The 21,418-nt window shown below is 28.8% G+C and overlaps 1 protein-coding gene across 1 annotated transcript in view; it reads right to left on the reverse strand.

Moving 5' to 3' along the window:
- The window catches only part of LOC129962067 (uncharacterized), a 367,795-nt gene extending 354,451 nt beyond the window's left edge, over positions 1 to 13,344 (reverse strand). Inside the window, exon 1 of the mRNA XM_056075776.1 lies at positions 13,074 to 13,344. Within this exon, the coding sequence (XP_055931751.1) occupies positions 13,074 to 13,343 (270 nt within the window). The 5' untranslated portion in view covers position 13,344. The remainder of the gene's footprint in view (positions 1 to 13,073) is intronic.
- Between the last annotated feature and the right edge of the window lie 8,074 nt (positions 13,345 to 21,418).

Consider the following 21,418-nt stretch of genomic DNA (forward strand, 5'->3'; position numbering starts at 1 on the left):
CCAAACGTGGACCCGACATTAAAATTTACTCATCGATCCAAATTGATCTGACTTAAACCATTGATTCCACATTTCACATATTAGATTAAATTGATGATGTATCTGTTATTTATAAAATTAACGATATATATATAGGATGTCGCAAAAAAAGTAGAATAAGTAGTAAAAGTAGATAAAAGTAGAATGTGCGCTCTTGCGCGTGCGTTCGTCTGTGTGTGTGTGTGTGTGTGTGTGTGTGTGTGTGTGTGTGTGTGTGTGTGTGTGTGTGTGTGTGTGTGTGTGTGTGTGTGTGTGTGTGTGTGTGTGTGTGTGTGTGTGTGTGTGTGTGTGTGTTCATTTCTAGATTTAGAGGGGCTAATAACAAATTTAGATAGACTCGTTTATTTTAGAAATGCAAATTTATTCAATATGGAAAGATTGTAAAAAATAAATATTTGTCTGAAAGAGCCTCATTCAATAATTATGATTTAAAAACATTTACTAATCAATCAGATTATCATTCACTTAGATTTATTGACAATTTCAACTTCCATTTAATAAAATAAAGTAAAGAGGCTTCAGAAATTGAACATTTAAGGTATCCCAAAAAAATTATGCAATTCCGGTCCAAAGAAATATTCTCAATTTTGTATGTTGATATTAAACTTTTCTCTGTGTTTTGAAATGCTGAAGATTTATACTCCATGCAATCGTATTACGATTGTACTTGCATACAATCCTTGTTAGAAAAATTTGATTTTGGAAGAATATTGAATGCATTCATTTTATACAAATTTTAAAAACACCTCAATTAATATATTATTTTTATTTATAAAATTTAATATAAATCTTAACTATATTCTGATTTTATCTTTTTAATGACCTATTGTGATGTACGTTTTATCCCTCACATTCATAATAAAAGATTCATTCAAACTCCAGACATGTTCATTCAAAAGTAAGCATAATTCCAAAAATTGACTTTTTTTTCTCCGATTCGTAAGAGATTTGAAATTTTTACTCTGGTAATAAAATATCAAAAGCGAAAACGTTATACCACAGACAATTCTGTGATTTCATTTATAAATATGAAAAAAAAGAAATGTATATATCTAGGGGGTTTTTTTACCCTTTATTCTTTTAGTTCAATATAGTTTACCAAAATAATTCTTAACATCTAAGGAAGCAATCTATTTCAAACAAGTATTAAGAATGCAGAGACTCAAAATCCCGAAATAATTCAACTACTCTGCAGGCGACTCCTTCTCCATCTAATTAGAAATGTTTGTGCATGCTTGCAATGATCATAACAGTTTTGAAAGCTTCTGCAGTTTCATATCGATCCATCCTCAAGTAATGTGTTTGCAGATCGAAGCATATAAAGTTCGCGACAACTTTAACGCCCTAATATATCTAGCTATTAATGTATTCGTTTCGCATATGCTCACCAAATTATTCAGTAAAAGTATTTATGGTGCAAGTTTGGACTCCAAAACTCAAAAATTAGCTTATTGCACTTATTTATTAGCTTACTGCATTTACTAGCCACTGTATTTACCAGCTTAGTGCACTTATTTAGTATAGAGGGAGTCATAAGATTCCGAATTCCAATCATATATTTATGATTCATATATTCATTAAATTCCAGAGTAAACTTAGTTCATCTTATTGCTATAAAATAGGGGAAAAAGTTTAAAACTTTTCAAATTAATTTTTTTACGAAAAATAAAACATTTAATTTTGATCATTTTACATTTCATTCGTTTTATACCGAATGAAACTTAAAGAATTAATAATAAATTAAATAAAGAGTTTTAAAAACACTATTTCATAAGTGTACTAAAAAAGAAGTTATTTTATTTATTTTCTAACTTCCAGTCTTTAATTAGTAATTCATCATTATAAATATGATTAAATATTGAGATGATTTTTTCTCATATTAATTATCAGAGGTCACCACCCTCTCAAATAGATAATCATATCCGTAGATCAATAGGGGAAAAAAATTTCTCGTTCAGAAAAAACGTATTAACCCACTCGCAAAGAAGTTTAGAAAATTTCAAAAACCTACCTCAGCAGTAAAATATCAATTGCAAAATCCCATATTTAAATGACATAAAAATAGAAATTAGGAATCATTTGAAAAGTATTTTATTTTTCATCAATGATGAGGAAAATTATTCATTCTTCTGAATTTTCCTCCAGCAAATTTTAGTTAGATTAATTCCTGCTATGAGCCATATATTTGCTCCTTCAAAATTATTTTGTAGTTGAAAAAGACATAATATAAAGCCACAAAAGGTTAGAATAAGCTGTATAGTTAACTATTAAGTGGCATACGTACTTCTGTTCGTCACGCGAGTGTGGTATCATGTATATTGATTCCAATTCGGAATGCATCCAAATCCTAGATCTATTCGAGAAATTTGGATGTAATGGAAGTGCCTATCTTAGAAAAAATGAATTAACTTAGAACTCATTATGTCTATAAGCCTTGTACTGACTCTCTTGTAGTGCACGGCCATCCTACAACTTATTAATATTCATAAAAATTATAACATTAGTCTTTCGAAACGAGACTTATATTCTTCATTTGCTCCAGAGAGTAAGACTTACTTTATTATATTTACAAACATGTACTATATTTATTTTATTCTATGTTTTGATATTTAAAAAATTTTATGTTTATAATAACGAAAATGAATCGAAAGCGTTTCGTACTTTTTCAGCTCAATTCTTCCAAACTATCATTCTCCAAAATCTATGGATATGAGTGCAGCAAATTACTGATGAGTATCGACATCTTAGTAACTCGATTTCTAGCCGATACGTTCGAAATTTCAATATTTAGGTCAGAAGATGTTCAGATAACTTTTGCACATAAAATATACTTGTCAAATGTCCTCCCGGTAATGAAGTGAGACGTGGAAATTTGGAAAAGGTGTCCCGCTTCAGGCGTTTTCTTTATCATCCAATAATTACTCAAGATATTTTCCAAATTAGAAATGGAGCTTCGAATCTTGATAGTAATCGAATTGAATTAAATTAAAACTGTTAATAGATGAGCTATATAATAGCCCTCTATTTCAAAGCGATTGATAATTCAATATCATCCTAAGACCTGAGCAGATACGTCCCATATCCTGAACAGACACTGATGTATTTCTGTTCACTCGATATTACTAGCGTACTCTCAGATTACCTGTACACGCGAAAAAAAATCGTGTACCAGTGTAATCTCATGTTTCTCAACAATACCTCACGAAACTATCGAAAAAGATCTTCATTGCCCACTTGATGGTCGAAGCGGTGGAATGTTCAGAATGATGTTATTTTTAATCTTCAGACCTGGAAGAGGGGTATTCCAAAAGAAAAAAGATATTCGTCACGCACTTCCTGAAATAAAATGAATCGAATCGAAAGGGCATTATATTTTATAGAAAGGCTGCAATTTTCGTCAGTTCTTTATGTGAACTCATCTCCTCAAAGCTTCTTTACTTTCTTAAGAAACGAATGATAGATAGTCTCAAAATCTGTATTTAAGAAAAGAAGAAAAGTTTGTATCAAAGAAATTGGAAAGAAATTATCTTAACAATTTCTTTAGAAATATAACAACTGATTATCATAACTAGCTGAACTTATAAAACAAAGAAATTGTCCAAAAAAATTTTGTAAGCATATAGATGGTGGATTTTAAGATTTTAATGTATTAATCTATCGGTGGTATCTTAATTTTAAATTACAATTTATTTTTTACCAATCGATTGAAAAAAAACATGCTTGATTAAAAGTTTATGGTTATATAAACATAGTCTTTAGTTATTGCTGCATTCTTCGACTTACATTAAACGAAATAAATAACATTATTATATAACATTTTTAGTTACAGAATTAATATTGCATTCTAAATAAATGCTAAATTTTTTCAGTTATTCAAAGTTTTTGAATTTCCTTTTGATCGTATCGTACATTCAACAAAATAAATGTACATAATAATTGCTATACCCACAAATGCTCTCTTATTTATTTCTAGCATATATAAGCAAAAACAATTTTACGACGCACAGTTTTCAAATTCTTATATTAAAGTTCTTAAAATGTTTTAGAGACCATGATTTTAATTAGAATACTAATTAATTAATATTACAAATTTTGTATATATTATATCTTATCTCATAATTTGGCAAATATATGTAAATTCAATATTTCTACGGAAAAGTTCTATACAAATTGTGTTTAAACTAATTTATAAAAATGTATTAATATTAAAGAAGTAGTCGTATATGTGATTGAAAAACTAATTAAAAAAGATTAACCTATACTAAATTTCATTCGATTCTATCAAGTAGTATAGAACTGTATAATGTTCAAACAAACAAATGGACATTCAATTGTTTTTTTATTATTATTCTGATGAGGTTTCTCGTTCATTTAACCTATATGAATAAAAGTATACTAAAACATAGCAGTTCCTATTGGTTCTAAAATCAAGGAGAGAAAATAAACCATAATGACAATTATGCTTTAGTTGAGTCATAATACAATCTTTGCTTATTAATGTTCTATCAAAACTTTAGATATGTGTACCTCATTTATACACTTAGCCACAAGTAATGATCAACAATGAATAGATATCATAAACGACACCACCACACTAAATTCTAAATTCACGTCGTCAAATTCATCTCCAATCCCATTTATAAATCAATTTCCTCTACATTTTCATTATAATAACGCATGGTAAGGAAATATGTTTCCTCTGAATCCGTGGAGTACTACTACGTATAGGAAAAAGAATGTCACAAACGTTATATTATGGTTAAGACGCAAACCTAAAATTGTATCGTTTGCTTATTAATGGAGATTCTTGGTTTGAAAATTTACGATGAATTGTTGAACAACGTTTCACTTTCGAAGATTCTTTTTAAATGCAATTACGCTTACTTAATATTAAGTGCTATGATAATATAAATATTATTTTTTGCCACGAGTGACTAATATATACGTTATCATCATGTATAAAAAAAAACGACTTTCAAAATGTTCTTAATTGAAAGCATTTAAACCTGGAACACCTGGTTTACGTTAATAAGAAATCGCTGAAGAAGTAAACGAGTTCTCTTTTCTTCTAAGTTATAAATTTGGTAGCTTGGAATCAATTTACTTATATCACGATGTTGGAACATATTTTCAAAGGAGGGATGAGATATGGCTGGAGATAACCCTTCAGACTCCACACCCGGTTCTCTTTTTTAATGTTTCGACAGCCATGGTTCAAATTATCGTAGGCATTTAGACAGAGCGAGGCTAGCTGTTTCCTGCTTAATAATGTAATTTCTAAACTGCCATCTAAAAATATGTTTTATATGTATATTTTTCACTCTAGATGATACGGAGATATCAGAAGTTCTTTTATATCATGATTTTTTCATGATCATGATTTTCATTCATGATTCATCATGATCATTTATGAATTATCTTTCTCTTCTTTTTGGTGTTAAGCATGCCTGGTCGGAGTAATATCTATTTTTCTTAGATCCTCCCTATTCGGTATAAACGGGAGTCAGTAACCTCAAATGACCTTTTACATGGATTATTATCATTCAAAAATTTATAAAAATTAAAATGAAACATTGCTTATTCATTAAACTAGCACCAACAGATAGCATGGAGATGTCATAAAATAAAAGCGAAAATAAAGATTCCCCTTGGAGTTTGGATCTTAAGAGAATATTATTTTTACCAAAACGATAAATGTGATTATAACACATACATCAGATTTGATGAAACATTAAAATTGGTTTGATCTTAATTACAATAATAGAAAACAATCTTACAAATTGGGCTTGAAAAAGAAATTGAATAAAATAAACAAAAAAGTTGATAGCAACCGAATTGTTATCATTAAAAATATGATTGTTTGCTCTTCAAGGTGGTATGTAAATCATGTTCATAATATAATTATTTTAACGTTATTGGTTAAAGACTGAGCAAAAACACGGGCTTATTTTTTTAGTTTAATTTTTTAATTAATCAAATATTTGAATTAAGTAAGTAATTAATTTTGAATAAAACCCCAATAGTTGTTAATGAATATAAAAAGGACAAACTCATTATGAAAATGCGCTTCTGTCTTAAAAAGCTTTCTTTTATTTCAGCAGATGAAATTACAATTTATTTAAAGAAATGTCCTTAAAAACAATGGAATTCTAATTTTTAAAAAGGAAATTATTTTCCTGACATACCTAAAATTGTTCTAAAATATACGGAACTATTCAAAAAACAAAATCAGCGATTTAATAAGTTTTTTTATGATCAAGCTTAACTAATTATTTGAAGTTTTTGTCTCTGTAAAAAAAGCAAAATAGGCATAAAATTAATTTTGTAGCTCCTTATCTGAAAGCGTTCAGCTTGTTAGCAACAATTATTCATTTAATTCAAAAAGAGTATCTTTTCATCTTTTGTCCATTTAACAATGAATAACCTCTAGTTTTTTTTTTTTTTTTTTTTTTTTTGAAAAGCTGATGAGGATCTTTAGAAAAATTTCATTTATTTACGCTGACAAACTAAATAAGGAAATTCTCGGAGTAGCAAATGCCTAATTATTTCTTTGCTCTTGTCTACTGTATTCATAAATATATCTTTTTGAAATTTCATATTTTTCTTCCTCTTATTCCTGAAATCTGAAATATTGCAATATTAAATCATTTTTTTTTCTTCTCAACAAATTAGACAATAGATAACTCGTATAATAAATGTGTTTTCACAAAGACTAAAACCAAGAACGGGCTGCTGTTATCTATAGCATATCACTTGCTTTTTACATTTATTTATGTCATATTACGTAAAATTAAATGTACTCTTAAGGATAAGTTGATAATATCAGTTAAATGATACGATTCAACATAAATTTCTTTCTTGATATCTTTAAAAGGAAAAACTGCTTCTTTCTCAAAGATAAATCAAATCTGCAGTTTTCTTCCTACAGAAAATTATTGCGAATAACATAAAGGAAAATCGTCTGAATTTTAATTAGCTGGCTACAGCGTGTGTGATTTACATTTAATTCCTAATTTAATGACTTCTTCTCTGTTTTAGTCCAGATATACAAAAAGAGATTATCTAATTAGATAGGTGCTCCAAATCACCAGCTAATTTGAAGATCGAAGTGTTAGTAGAATGTTTAAAAGAACAATTGATATTTTTTTCTCACCGTAAACATATGATAACATCCTTGTGCTATTACAAGAAAAAAAAAGTCTATTATATTTTCTTTCGAAATACGTTCAAATTCCAAGTAATGTAATAATAAAAAATATACGTTACATTTTCTTTCCACAAGAATGACAACGCTCTTACTTAATTAATCTCTGTAAATACGGTATTTTTGTTCAGTTTTATAACTACGAGAACAATTTAAAATATGGTTTAGTATGGGATTTTAAATTTCGGAATAAATTTAGCCTAAATGCATATTTCAGGTGCAAAGTTCATATGCCAAACTTCCTTCATCTAGCTTTTTTGACTTGGGGCTATCATGATTCCATGTTAATATTAATGAACAAATAGATAAAATGCCGCATAGATGTAATTCCAAAAGCTATTTCTTTAGAACGAAATTTATTATAAACAATGATTCCTTTATATATACTGATTACACAAAAACGCAAAAAATTGTCAAATAATGTAATAGATGATTCATTTCTTCTAAATGCGTTGAGCATTTAATAATGTTCTTTCAGAGTGATAGAGAATAGAAATAATTTTCAATGTCAAAAATGGAAATCTTTAGCTAGTTACGATAAACTATCCATGTCATTAAAATAAATACTCTTGTATATCAAAATATTTTGGACAGTTTTAATGTTTACGGAGTTATTTTTGTAAAGTCGCAAGCATATTAGGCTTTCAATAATGCAGTCATTTATTAATCTTCAAATATATACTCTTATTGTTGATATTTTTCATTTTGCTTTTTAGACACAATAATGGTTGAAACTGACATGGATGTAATGTCATATTTGGGGAGGGAACATATAACATTATATTTGGGAGCATCCATCTCTAGATGATCCCTCTTTATTCCAACAGAAATTTAACTGCGAAAGATTTAACACATCTTATACTTGATTATATGCAAAAACGAAATTAAAAGCGGTTCTAAAACATTAACACTTCTAGTCCGGAGTCTTGACTACTACCAAATAAAAATCCAGAATTACACCCTACTCTTCCAGAAAGATGTTCAGCTACGAAAGATTTAACACGTAATAGACTTCATTACATGTCTCAACGAAGTTAGAAGCTTTTCTGTAACGCCAGCCATTTCAGTCTAGAATCGAGATTACCAGTAAGTCAAGCTCCATGATTCCACTTGATTCTCCCGGAAGGATGATCGACTGCATAAGATTTAACGTGTACCAGACCTCATTTCACGACTCAATGAAAAGAAGATTTTCTGGACCATCAGACCTTTTAGTCTCGAATCGAGACTACAACCAGATCAAGTTCCAGGATTCCAGCTTACTTTTTCAGAAAGGATTAATATGTTCTGTATCTAGTCATACAACACAAGGAAAGTAGGAACTGATCTCTAATGCTAGGTTTCCTAGTCTGGAGTCGTGATTACCATAAAGTTATGCAGTACTATACTTTAATATAAAGTTTACAGTACTTTAAATGCAAGTATTTTTTAATAAATTTTTATTAATATTCTTGAAAATTAATCTACATTGTTTTTACATTATAGTATACGAAGCATACAAGGAGAAAGAATTGTAATCGTCAAAAACATCAGACTTCGGAATTTTGATAAACAACCCTATTTTGATCTCCTAAGGTCAAAAAGAAATATTATGATATTTATATAACTGTCGATATTCCGGTCTGTGATCACGATAACTCTAAAACATTTGGGTTTGAATTTTAGTTTGATGGAATTTACTGGTGCTAACTATTCAGTGCCAGTAATATAATGTAATCTATGCCGGCATTTCTGATTATGCAGCACCAGTAATATAATATAATCTATGCTGGAATTTCTGATTATGCAGCACCAATTATATAATATAGTCTATGCTGGCATTTCTGATTATGCAGCACCAGTAATATAATATAATCTATGCTGGCATTTCTGATTATGCAGCACCAGTAATATAATATAATCTATGCTGGCATTTCTGATTATGCAGCACCAGTCATATAATATAATCTATGCTGGCATTTCTGATTATGCAGCACCAGTAATATAATATAATCTATGTTGGCATTTCTGTTTATGCAGAACCAGTAATATAATATAATCTATGCTGGCATTTCTGACTATGCAGCGCCAACCATTAGGTATATGCAAACATATGGTTCATTAAAAAGCATCTTCATATTTTAAAAAGATCATATTCACTAATTAAAAATTCTGTGTTACAAATGTTACAAATATTCTATTCTGGATTTTTTTTAAACTGTTGTATAGGTTTTGGAACATTAAAAAAGAATGAAAAATACTCATATAAGATAAAAGAAACCAATAATTTTTAAAAAGGTAAAAAGATGAAGATGAGGCACTTTATGAAGGATGTCTTTTTAAATAATGTGAGAAGAATGAAAACATTGACTATTCTTCCGTGGAAACAATAAGTCAAATCCCCAAGAGCAAGAAAGGTGAAATTTTGAGCATGGTTTTATTACCAGAAATGTAATTCAGCATAGAATTTTAAACCAGATTCATCATAAGGGTTAATATATATATGTATATGTATTCGTGTGCGTTTATATTACTTATTACAATCAGATTATCATACTTTTATAATTATTTTCGAAGCGGTCAGTTTAAAATATCGATATGATATTATTATAAATTTAGCAGCGCAGTATTTTCCTATAAAAAATCATGTGAAATAACTTTCTTGCCTTACTTCTTAATAAATCACATTTTTATAATTATTTTATAACCAAGAATAAAAAGCTCTCGCACAAATATCTCAATATATATTCTTCTATCACGAAAAATGAATGTTGTAACTTCTTAGAATATTCAGTACATGTAATTAAAAGCAATATATTGCACTTTTCTTCTTTATACAATTTTCATGGCAATTTTTAAGACGATATTATTTTGGAATAGGAATTCTTTCAATAAATTTACCTGTTCTAACTAGAGGGAGTGGTAACCCTGAACTTTCCCGCATATCCTCTAATATATATAATTGCGAATAATTAATTGTATGCATTTGACAGAAAATAGTTATGGCAGTGCTTATTAGACTACGATCTTTAGCGATTAATCGATCAGTTAATAAACAAATATCAGAAAACTAAATGACTATTTTAGATGCCTTTTTCTCGCCCGATTAAAATTAAAATTTGATACATAGCTACAATTATACTCGCAAACTAGCATACAATATTTCAAGTATTTAATTTAAGTCATTGCATTTTCGAGTCATTGCGTTTAATGTGAAAATACCGATAGATAGACAGACAGTTCAACCTCTTGATGTTTTGGTTCCAAATTTGTTATATATCTTCACTTCAACTGTTAAATCTGTGCATCAAGTTTTATTGCATCAAAGTCTCTTCCTTTTACAGTTATTGTATTAACTTATATTCGGAACAGTCGAACAAACAGATTTCCTCTAAATGGATTCAGTTCAAAATTTGATAAAAATCTATAGACTTTGAGTAGAGACGATATACCACAATTCGTCCGTCTAACTGAGAAAGATTTTCAGTTATCATGTTTAAAGGCAGACAGACAAGTTACCAAAAATGCATTTTTTGGACTCAGAGAGGTTTAAAACGTCGCGATACGTCATAATCTCGAGTTCGAATTTTTTAACGATTACAAAGACTTCGTATACAAGAAAATAAAAAGTTTCGTTTAGTTATATTTACGTCCCGGTAATAAGCAACAAGAGGGATATTTTTGGAATGTATCTCATTATTTTGAACGATTGCTAGATGTTATCTGATTCTGCACTGCACTCTTCAATCCATCCATTTGGTTCCAACAGATTTAAAGCTCAACAAACTGATGCGCGGTTCTTCGGTGGATTCAGGTTTCGAACTTGGAACTGACCAAGAAGTTATTATGAATCGGTACAGAATTCGATAATAAATATAGAAGGAAACAAAATAGACACATTCTCCAACAAGTATAATAACTAGCTGAAAAATTTTTTTCTTTATAGTTGGGCATAAGAAAAATAAATAAAGCAATCCCGAAGGCAGGACCATATCTCCAGGCCACCGTGGTGAGTTATAAACAACGTGACGGACAGAACAGATCATTGTTTAGTTGTTGTACCTATAGTTACAAAATTTTGTGCCTAGTTATTTTTTGTATAGCAGATATACATTAAGAAAAATATTTTCACAATTTCTATAATATCTTCAATAAATTAAAAATTAGTCGAAATAATGACGTTTCTCCATAGTAAATTTGGAGTTTATACTATTTTTTATATAGGTTCAAAATTCAAAAACTTTTCAGTGATATCATTTTCTTCCGTACAATTCTTCTCAAATTTTAATAAATTTCTCAAAATTAATTCAAAGCACTTATTTTAACAATATCTTTTTGGTGTTGTAATGAAATTCTATTCAATTTTATTCATTTTTTTCGGGTTATTTATCTGTGCGTTATGATAAAATACTGCTTTCTTTAATTCTTATTTCTATAGCAGATTTTCATTTTCGCTTTTAATAATATAATGATGTTTTTATAATGACAATATTTCTGTAAATTGCGAGCAATAAAAATCGCTTTGCCCAGAATGCAGCGACTGAAGCAATCAATCTAAATAAATCAAATCTAAAGCATAATCTTATATTGATGTGTGATTTCTTTTCTTGTTTTCTTTCTTTATCTAATGAACATTAGTAAAAAAACAATAATAATAAAATTTATGAAAATAATTAATAATGGGTACAAAACTTCCAGTAATGATAAATAAGAATTTTTCAGGGAGGAAAAATTTCGTTTTTTCACTTTATAGAAAATAATTATTAAAAAAAAAGACTTTAAATAATTTTCTATTTTAAAAAGAAAAATATTTTTTTGATAAATTCATTTAGTTGTACTGATGAGCTGTGGAAAGATCAAACAATTTCTTATATAACCGATTTTATATACAAATCGATATCGAAAATAACATGTTGAACTTATTCCATTCTTACTTCATTCTTCATTCCAATGGTTGAAATTATTATTTACAGTGTTGTTCTTTTTCACAATTAATTATTTTCAACGAACTTTCATTTTCATATTTTGAAAATAAAAGAAATATCTTACAGAACAAATATTCATAAGTGATTTAATGCATTCTTTTATGCTATATAAAATTATTCAACATTTCTTCTCCAAATTTAGCACGTATAGAAAAAAATAATAGCTTATTTTCTCACCATTATAAAAGCCATAAGTAGTCTTCCATCTTATAAATTGTTTATGGATTGTTATAGAATTTGTGACACTTATTCGAATGATTCGTTTATGGATTGTTACAGAACTAGCTGATTTTCTCATATTAATAGAAGCCACAAGTAGTCTTTCATCTTATAAATTGTTTATGGATTGTTACAGAATTCGTGACACTTATTCGAAATGATTCGTTTATGGATTGTTACAGAATCCGTGACACTTATTCGAAATGATTCGTTTATGGATTGTTACAGAATCCGTGACACTTATGTTATTAGCCATAAAAGAAAACAAAACAAATATTTTTTGAATGAATGCAAGTTCTCATTGCGTCAGGCCACAAGAATAAAAGAAATTACAAAAGCAAATATATTTTTAATCGTTTCTTTTCTTTCTTTCAACCGTTTTTTAAAAATAACAGAAATCCCAACTCTTTGTAATTGTGCCAAACAAACAATGTTATAATCATACTACAAATCTAATAACACATTATCTTAGCAAAAAAAATCATTTAGCTAAATTTATTTATTGCATTTTATTGATAAAACACTTTTCCATTAAAAATCACGCAAATAATTCGTATGAATTGCAACGCATTTTCTCTTACAATCCTCCTACACTTCACAAAATCTAGCGCAAACTAGAAAAACAAAACCGACGCAATTTTACTCACCGGTATCCTGGAGTAGGACGTAAGCCACATGTAGCCTTCCGTCTTGTGCGTCGGCTGTGGATTGGGATAAAACTCCACGTGCGGCACATCCTTCTCATCCTCGTAAGAACGCTTCTCTCTGCGGAGCAACTGCTCATCTTCTGGAGAAAGGACAACGCCGGAATTGCGCCAGAGCTGGGCCGTCAGATAGAAATCGAGGCAGAGGCCCAAGTAGAGGATCGCCAACAGACCGTACACGAATCGAAGTCGCTCGGCGGCCGTGCTGGCCATGACTGAGCTGATGGTGTGGGGGTATCGCCAGCCGCAACTTCCAACCAATGGACGGCCGCGGCGACTCCACTCCAAAAGGAGGGAGGATGGCATCGTCGCGCGAGAGAAAAAGAGTTTATCGGTGGTTGTGAAGGAAAGGAAAGAGTTGAGAGAATGAATGAACTGAAAGAACGTCTGCTCGAAAAGCAAGAGAAAAGTGTTTAATTATTTATTTATTTATTGAAAAACGCGTATTCAAACACATGTCAAATTTTAAAAGACCGTGATAGAAAATTTGATTAAATAGAAAATAATCCTGTATTGTTAAATTTTAATTTTTTCACTATAGTTGCTTAAATTAGAATAAAAAATATTCATTAAAGATTTAAGTTTAAGTGATAGATTTAAAATTACTAACGAATTATATAAAGTCCCTTTAGTTTAAAATTTTTGAAGTCAAAAATAAAGTTTATTTATTTATTCTTATGCAGTTACTTAACTTTAATCTCGAAAATATAAATAAAATAGTTATTCAGATATAAGTTACTAAGCAGTACTGGGTGCACTGATAACGACTGAAATTCAAACTCTTGAGTATTCATATATTTATTGTTTAATATATGAAAACTTCATAATTGATATAACAATAATTGTATAAGAATTAATAAATAAATTTGTTTATAAATTTATTTATAAATTCTTATATAATTGCTTAACATTAATCACGAAAATGCAAAAAAGTTAGTAATACAGATAAACTTGCATATTAATTATGAAGAGCTCACATATATGAACACTTCATAATTCATATAATAATTATATAAGAATTAATTAATAAGTAAATTTATTAATTCTTATATAGTTAATCTTTAAAATGCAAATAAGATAGTCATACAGATATAAGTTACAAAGCAGTGTTGGGTGAAATGAAAACGATTGGAATTCAAAACATTCAGCATTCGTATGCTTATTCTGTAATATACGAACACTCCATATTTTGGTAAGTGGTAGAGTGTGTAGGTTGTGTTTTTGAAAATTGTGTAAAATAATATTGGGTAAAACATTAATAAAATTTCCAGTGGGAGAAATCATCCTTCAGTTTTGGAAATTTTAGAATTCAAAATATGAAGTGCTCATATATTTATTGTGTAAAATGTTAAAGTATTTAGAATATGCTTTTGAAAATTATGGAAAATAATAATGGGTGAAACAATAATAAAATTTCCAAAATGGGAAATAAATCCCTCGGTTTTCTAATTAAATTAGAAATATTAGGATAAAAAAATGTAATGATGTATTAAAATAAAAGATATTTTAATACATCATTAAATACAAGATAAATCTAAATGTATTCTGTAATATATTTGCCGTTATCAAAAATTGCTATCTAAATGTAAGTAAATATTTAATTTTTTCCTTTAAAAGTAAATTGACTTTATGAAAAAAATGCTTTCAAAAAGGAAAGTTTGAAATGATTTTATAATTTCCTTCAGTATTCAAGGATTCGGTATTTCGGTACCAAGTATTCAGTAATCGGCATTTTTCAAACAAATGTAATAACATTTTTTGAAATGATCTCGCTGTCGAAACTCTTTTTTTCCTCTTGGAAATCAACAAAATTATCTTTTTTTACTGAGTGGAAAAATTTTCGAGTTTGCTTTATATGAAAGCGATGCTAGTATTCACTACAATTGACTATTTACGTATAGATTGTAAAAAACGTCAGTTTTGTTTTGATGTGCGGTTAGTTCTTTTAACTGTTTCTATATCTTTCGAGTTCCTATAGTTGGCATATATTAGATCATATAATCAATGCTATTAGTTAATAAATAATGAAGATGATAAAGGGAAACAATTAAATGGAAAGCAATTGCATGAAAACTAGTAATCTTAAATGGAAAAATGCCGATTGAGGAAAACCAACTGATGACTATTTTAAATATATTATAGATTGTGGAGGAACAAGACTCATTATGAAGTAGATGAAAATAATAAAAGAGTTTCAGGAACAATTATTTAATTATTTTCTAAGTTCCACATTTCACAAGACAAAACAGACACGAACACGAAAATACATGACAATCACTTAGAATACAATCTAATAATGACTTCCAAGAAGGATTACGGGAAATATACCTTGATGTTAATAAGGTAATTCCATTTGTTGTATCAAAAGAGAAGGTATTAGAGTTATCTAACTGCTACAAGATAATAATTTTAAGTAAACAAATGTCGTTTTTATTGTCTTTAGATCTTAAGAGACTTCAGAGCTTTATGCTTCATCAAATATGTGGGGAAAAAAACGAAGAAAGATTTTTTAAGAAAATAGAAGTTACGGATGCAATGAAATTATTAATTCTGTAACTAATAGGAAATAGTTGCATTGTATGTTAGTGGAGTCAGTCTAGGACAGAAAAGGCTAATTTAATGTTTTTGACACAAGAAATAAAAAAATGTCATTGACACTAACTTCTTTAGATTTTTAAAAATTTTCTAGATATTTGTCGATTTCCAAAAATAATTCAGAGTTATATTTACAGTTTATTTACAGTTAATTCGAATATTTTTAAATCAAATTCTCTGGCATTTCGATTTTTTTTTTATTCTTTGAATTTTCTAATAAAATAATAGCAAGATATTATTTATAATTCGAATATATTCTGGCTAATTCATAATATTATTCAAAAACTATTTTCATTTCATTGTATCTTCAGTCATCACAAAAGAAAGATTTTTAACCAGTTGATTCACTTGGAAGACAGGAGAAAATCTATAAGAGATTAGCAACAACAAAATTCCAATGATTGGAAATACATCTTAAATTCAATTTTAATTTCGCTTTCACCTTAATTTTTCTTATCCCTAAAATTTACTGTTAAAACTGTATTAGGGAAAACGTTTTAAAATATTTGTGTTCTATGGAAATATTAAGCATGGTGATGCTCTCATAAAAACTCTATTATCTCTGTTCAGTGAATGCATTGTGCATATATAAATATACTGTCAAACTAAAGTTAGAATAATTAAAACACATACTATCATTCGAACAAATTTATTCTAGATTCCAATGCTTGGCTCTTTTTTAAAAAAAAATTCATTTCTGGAGTCGGGAAATAATTATTCAATTCAATAAAAAAAATGTATCAAGAATATCAGACAGAAATGCATTCAAATGGATAATTATGTTTACTTGTGGAAATAAAAGAATAAATATCATTTTTCTGATTTCCGTAAGAATGCTTGAATTTTGTCGATATATTCGATTAAATAATGTTTGTTTTATCTTTAAAATACAGAATGACGAGCTTGATATTTGTTATATTATAAACAAATGGTCTTAAATTTCAGTAAAATGAAGCTGTATATCAAATAATTTTAAAGAAAATTTCCTAACATGTATTATTTATTTCTACTAATAATAAAGTGTGTGTTTGTGTGTGTGTGTGTGTGTGTGTGTGTGTGTGTGTGTGTGTGTGTGTGTGTGTGTGTGTGTGTGTGTGTGTGTGTGTCTGTGAGTGTGTGTGTGTGTGTGTAATAAAAATGATTTTTTTCTTTTTTTTACTAAGCAACCATTTAACTCAAAACAAATCATTAATAAATTCTTATTTAGATGCTGCTTATCAATGGCTGCTAAAACTCGGTATCAGTTTCAATTATCTTTCATCTAATAAAATATCAAAAATGTAACTATTCTTGTCCAATATATTGCACGACACCATAATTTCTCATTTTCAAATTTCATATATAAATCGCTAATAGTTAACTGCACCTAAATGTTGCGAATGCAATTTGCACACAAAAGATTAATTAACCTTTGGCTGGAATTGAAAGATAAGCATTTGAAATGCTTTTAATCTGAATAAAAAGCTCTTTAGTGATAACTTATATCATTTAGCAATAATTTATTTTAACTTAACTTTTGAGCAAAAAGTTAACTAGTATTTTGGAACTGATTTCGTAAATGTGAACCCATCTTAAAGGATGAAGACGAAAATTCATAAGGAGTGCCATTTCCAAGCCTCTTCATCATATGAGATGAAGAATATTTACTAATAATAATTATTAACCTCCAAAAAATACATTTTGGAGGTTTGATTGCTTTTAATAGCAACAATATTTGAAGTAACATTCTAAAGCTATATATCATTTTAAAGATAACTTTACCAAGAGTGCAATGCTTTCTAATTATCTTTACTATTTAAATTATAGCTAAATAACCAGAATAACGAAACACATCTGGCTTAAGTTGATAAGACGTAGCTTTTCTTCGTATGATTGAAGCCAAAGAACAAGAATTTTTACGAAGCCAGTTAAGTTACATTTTATTATTGAATGGAATTCAAATGGAATGGAATCAATGGAATTCAAAAATCGATATCATGTTTTAGAGCTGAGGAGGTTGTTTTTTCGTGTTTTTTCTGATTGCTATCAAGGTGGTCACTATTCTTTGACTATTATTTGTATTCTTCCAATATGTAATTTGCCAAAACATAAAAAAAAAAAGAAATTGCACAAACAGTTGATTGGTCGACCAAAAAAAAGATGTAAAAATTTATTACTGCATAAATAGGACTTTATAATGAAATTAGACAAAAAAAAGTAGAAATCTAATTAAAGACATTATTTTTAAATTATTAAGGAGTATAACACAATTCAGTGACTAGATAAACCAAATTGGTAATGGCGAAAAAGTTGCACCACACCAAGTGATGATAGATTACTTAAATGGTTGTATCGACCGGATAAGAAAAAATAATTTGAAAGTACACAAAGTTAAATAGCCCAATGCATTATATTGTTGAGAGGGAGTATTATTCGCTTTTATTGCAGGAATTTGGTTTAAATGCAAGAATTCCATGAAAAAGGTCGTTTTCGAACCCCCCCCCCCAAAAAAAAAGACTGAAAAAATAAAACTGAGTAAAAAACCATGTTAACTGGGAGCAGAACAATGGAATAGTGTGACTTTAAATAGCGAGACTAAACTTTCCCTCTTTAGGAACGATGGCAAAAATACGTAAGGGAAAGAATAGAATATTTTCTTCCTATTTTCATTACACCAACTGTTAAACACCCAGTTAGTGTTATTATCTGGATTTGTATAACATCAAAATCCAAATTAAATTAAAGATATTTGAACATATAAAGGCATACAAATGTATGATTGCATGCATAAAAATCAGCAGAAGTAGTACGATTAATGGTGAGTGTTAATAACCAAAAACACATAAATTAAATACTCATTCTTGAATTTCCGCATATGAACGTTTTCAAACTGCTGAAGAATTTATAATTCATCAGGAATCGGATTCATGACATGGCCTCTGTATGTAAAAACAAACTTCAAAGCAATCGAATTTCACTATTTAAATGGCCTGTGAATATCCGTAATACAATCGAAAATCTATGAAGCAGTCAAAAAGAAATTTGCAAACAGAATCAAGCCAGCAATAAAGCTCGCATTTAAATGAATCAATAATTCAGTCATGATATCACATTATAACAGTTGAGGGACTAAAAGCTTTGTTGATTCCACGGGATTATGTTAAAAAGCAGTAATTTATGCTAAATTTTGCCTAAATATTAACTACGATGATTGAAAATTTTTGCATATGTCATTATTTCTATGTTCTTTTTTATTTATGTATTACTTCTTTTCTAATAGAAATATCCATTATAGAAATTATCTTATTAAGTACTTGATTAAATTATCTGTAACATGATTTATAACTTTATGGGCGTTGAAGTAATAAAATTGCTGTTATGATTCCCAAATCTCAAAACTGTATTTTTCCCAAAAGGTTTTCAAAAATTTTACCACTGTAAGTCCAATCGTGATTGATTTACTGAAGCTCATATATTAAGAACGTAATATATGAGCTGCTAATTTTTAAGGATATGAAAATTACATTGAAATCTAAATTAAAAAAGAATTCAAACAAATCAAAGTAATGAAGCAACGGACAAGCAAACTAGGAAATTCATTATAATTATTTAAAATTTCATAAGGCTATTTTTTAACTTTCTATTGTAATGAATGCATTCACACATGATATGCATCAAATACATTGGGTGATTTTGAAACTCGCTGCGCATTTTACAGGAAGAAAATTAGCATGGGCAAAAAAAATACTATTTAATATTGAGCCGCATGTGCAGTTATGGCTCTTATGTGACTTTATGGCCATTGCAATTTACTCAAAACCTTTGTCATTCAGGAAACTTCTACACATATTGCTACAAGAAAAAAAATTATTCATCTTTCAGCAACAAAAAATATTCAGCATTCAAATGTTCATATCTGTTTATATAAATATTCAGCAAAACTTGCAGATGTTCCGAATGTTATTTTCTTTTCAATGTACTTTTATTTAATTTGTTTATTGTTAAAATCTTCTATAGTTTTATAATTGCTAACAAATAAAAATTTCGAACGCCATCCTTAGCTTCTCACATTATATTAAACCTGAGCAAGTCTCACATTCTTCATTGTTTGTCATCTTTCTACTTGAAGTTTTTGATATATATAATTTAATTACATTTTCCTTCCGTTTCGAAGCATCAAGTTCTTTTTTTATTATTATTATTTTATGGTGATAAAATAAGATAAGATAAGCAGCTGAGCTGTCAGCCCTTCTCCAAGCTTTTGTGTCATGCCAGAGGAAGGAAAACCGCCACCAGCTAGAATAATGTGGTGCACTTCAGTGCGCTTCTTCGATTGTATGGGATTTCGTATCTGGAGCGGTAGAATCTAATCTTCAGTTTAATTTAGATTCGCTACATTAATGTCCCATTTAAAGCAATATTAAAGCTATATTAAACTGCAATTTTGCTTCGAAACTCAATTTTCAACTGCATTCTGATGATGATATTCTAACCAGCATCATTCCCTCTTCAAATCAGCGGGAGGACACTTAGCCCCGATGGATTAAACATGCATCAGACTCACTTACACATCGTTCTTCGTTGGAATCGAATTTCAAGCAAGAAGCTCTCGGAAAACGACACAGAAATTTTATCACTCGGTTACATGTTCCATCCTGTCCTGAGGGCCACATTATCACCAGACTATTGAAAGCCGTCTGTATTTAAGAAAGAATTACAGGCATGCTTACTATCTGCAGCGTCATCTATCGACACCTTTTTGAACTAAAACTAAAAACAGCGGAAGAAAAATTTAGGCCCTGTCACTTGAATTTGCTGCAAGAATTGTTTTTTTTTTTTTTTAAACTTTAACCGTTTAATGTTATGTATTTCTCCAAATCGTTAGTCTATTTCAGCACATCCTGAATAGACTGACTGATAGCTGAAAGCCATGCATGATAAATATTTGCACTTATTTTATACTTATTAAATACTTATTTTATTATCTAGTTAATAGATAATACCTAGTAGAAAATCATATTTATGAACATCTGTCGATTTTAATTCATTTAAAATGATATCAAACACGAAGCACAGTGAAAATTTTAACTTCATTTCAGTAATTATGTTGCATTTTAAATGCGTAATGAATTTCTGAGAATGGACTTTAGCAGTAAAACTGCAATTTGAGTCTAATTCTTTTGAAATAGCTGAAACAAAATCAAATTTGATTAAGCTCTCTCAAGCAAAAACTGTTTTTAATTTCTTTTCCGCTTTTAATCTCGAAAGGTTTTTACGCTAGATGAAATAACAAACCTGCAGGCAAATATTAACTTTTCTTTAAAATAAAATTAAAGCATGTTTTCAGTCGCAATGTGCACTTCGTCTTTTAAATTCTTGTAAAAACAATTGTAAGCAGTTTTTTTCATAATTTTTTATGTTTGTTAGATTCCTAGGACAAAGGATTCTATCCTTTCTGAAAAAACATGTGGGTTTTCACTTAGTTGAGTCATATTAAAAGTAAGATTTTTTTTTAATTATTTGAAAACGAATTTTTAGTATTTACTCCCCTTGACAAACAATTCTTAGCTTGATTATGATAGTTATTTCTGTTTCTTCTGAATTTTCTCCTTTTATTTTGATGAATTAGCATCTTTCTAAGTATAGCTTTTGACACTTTTTATCTGAAGTTACTGCAGCTAAAGGGTTAATGGCATGAAATATGAATCACTTTG

Source organism: Argiope bruennichi, chromosome 2 (genome assembly GCF_947563725.1).
Source record: "Argiope bruennichi chromosome 2, qqArgBrue1.1, whole genome shotgun sequence".
NCBI lineage: Eukaryota > Metazoa > Arthropoda > Arachnida > Araneae > Araneidae > Argiope > Argiope bruennichi.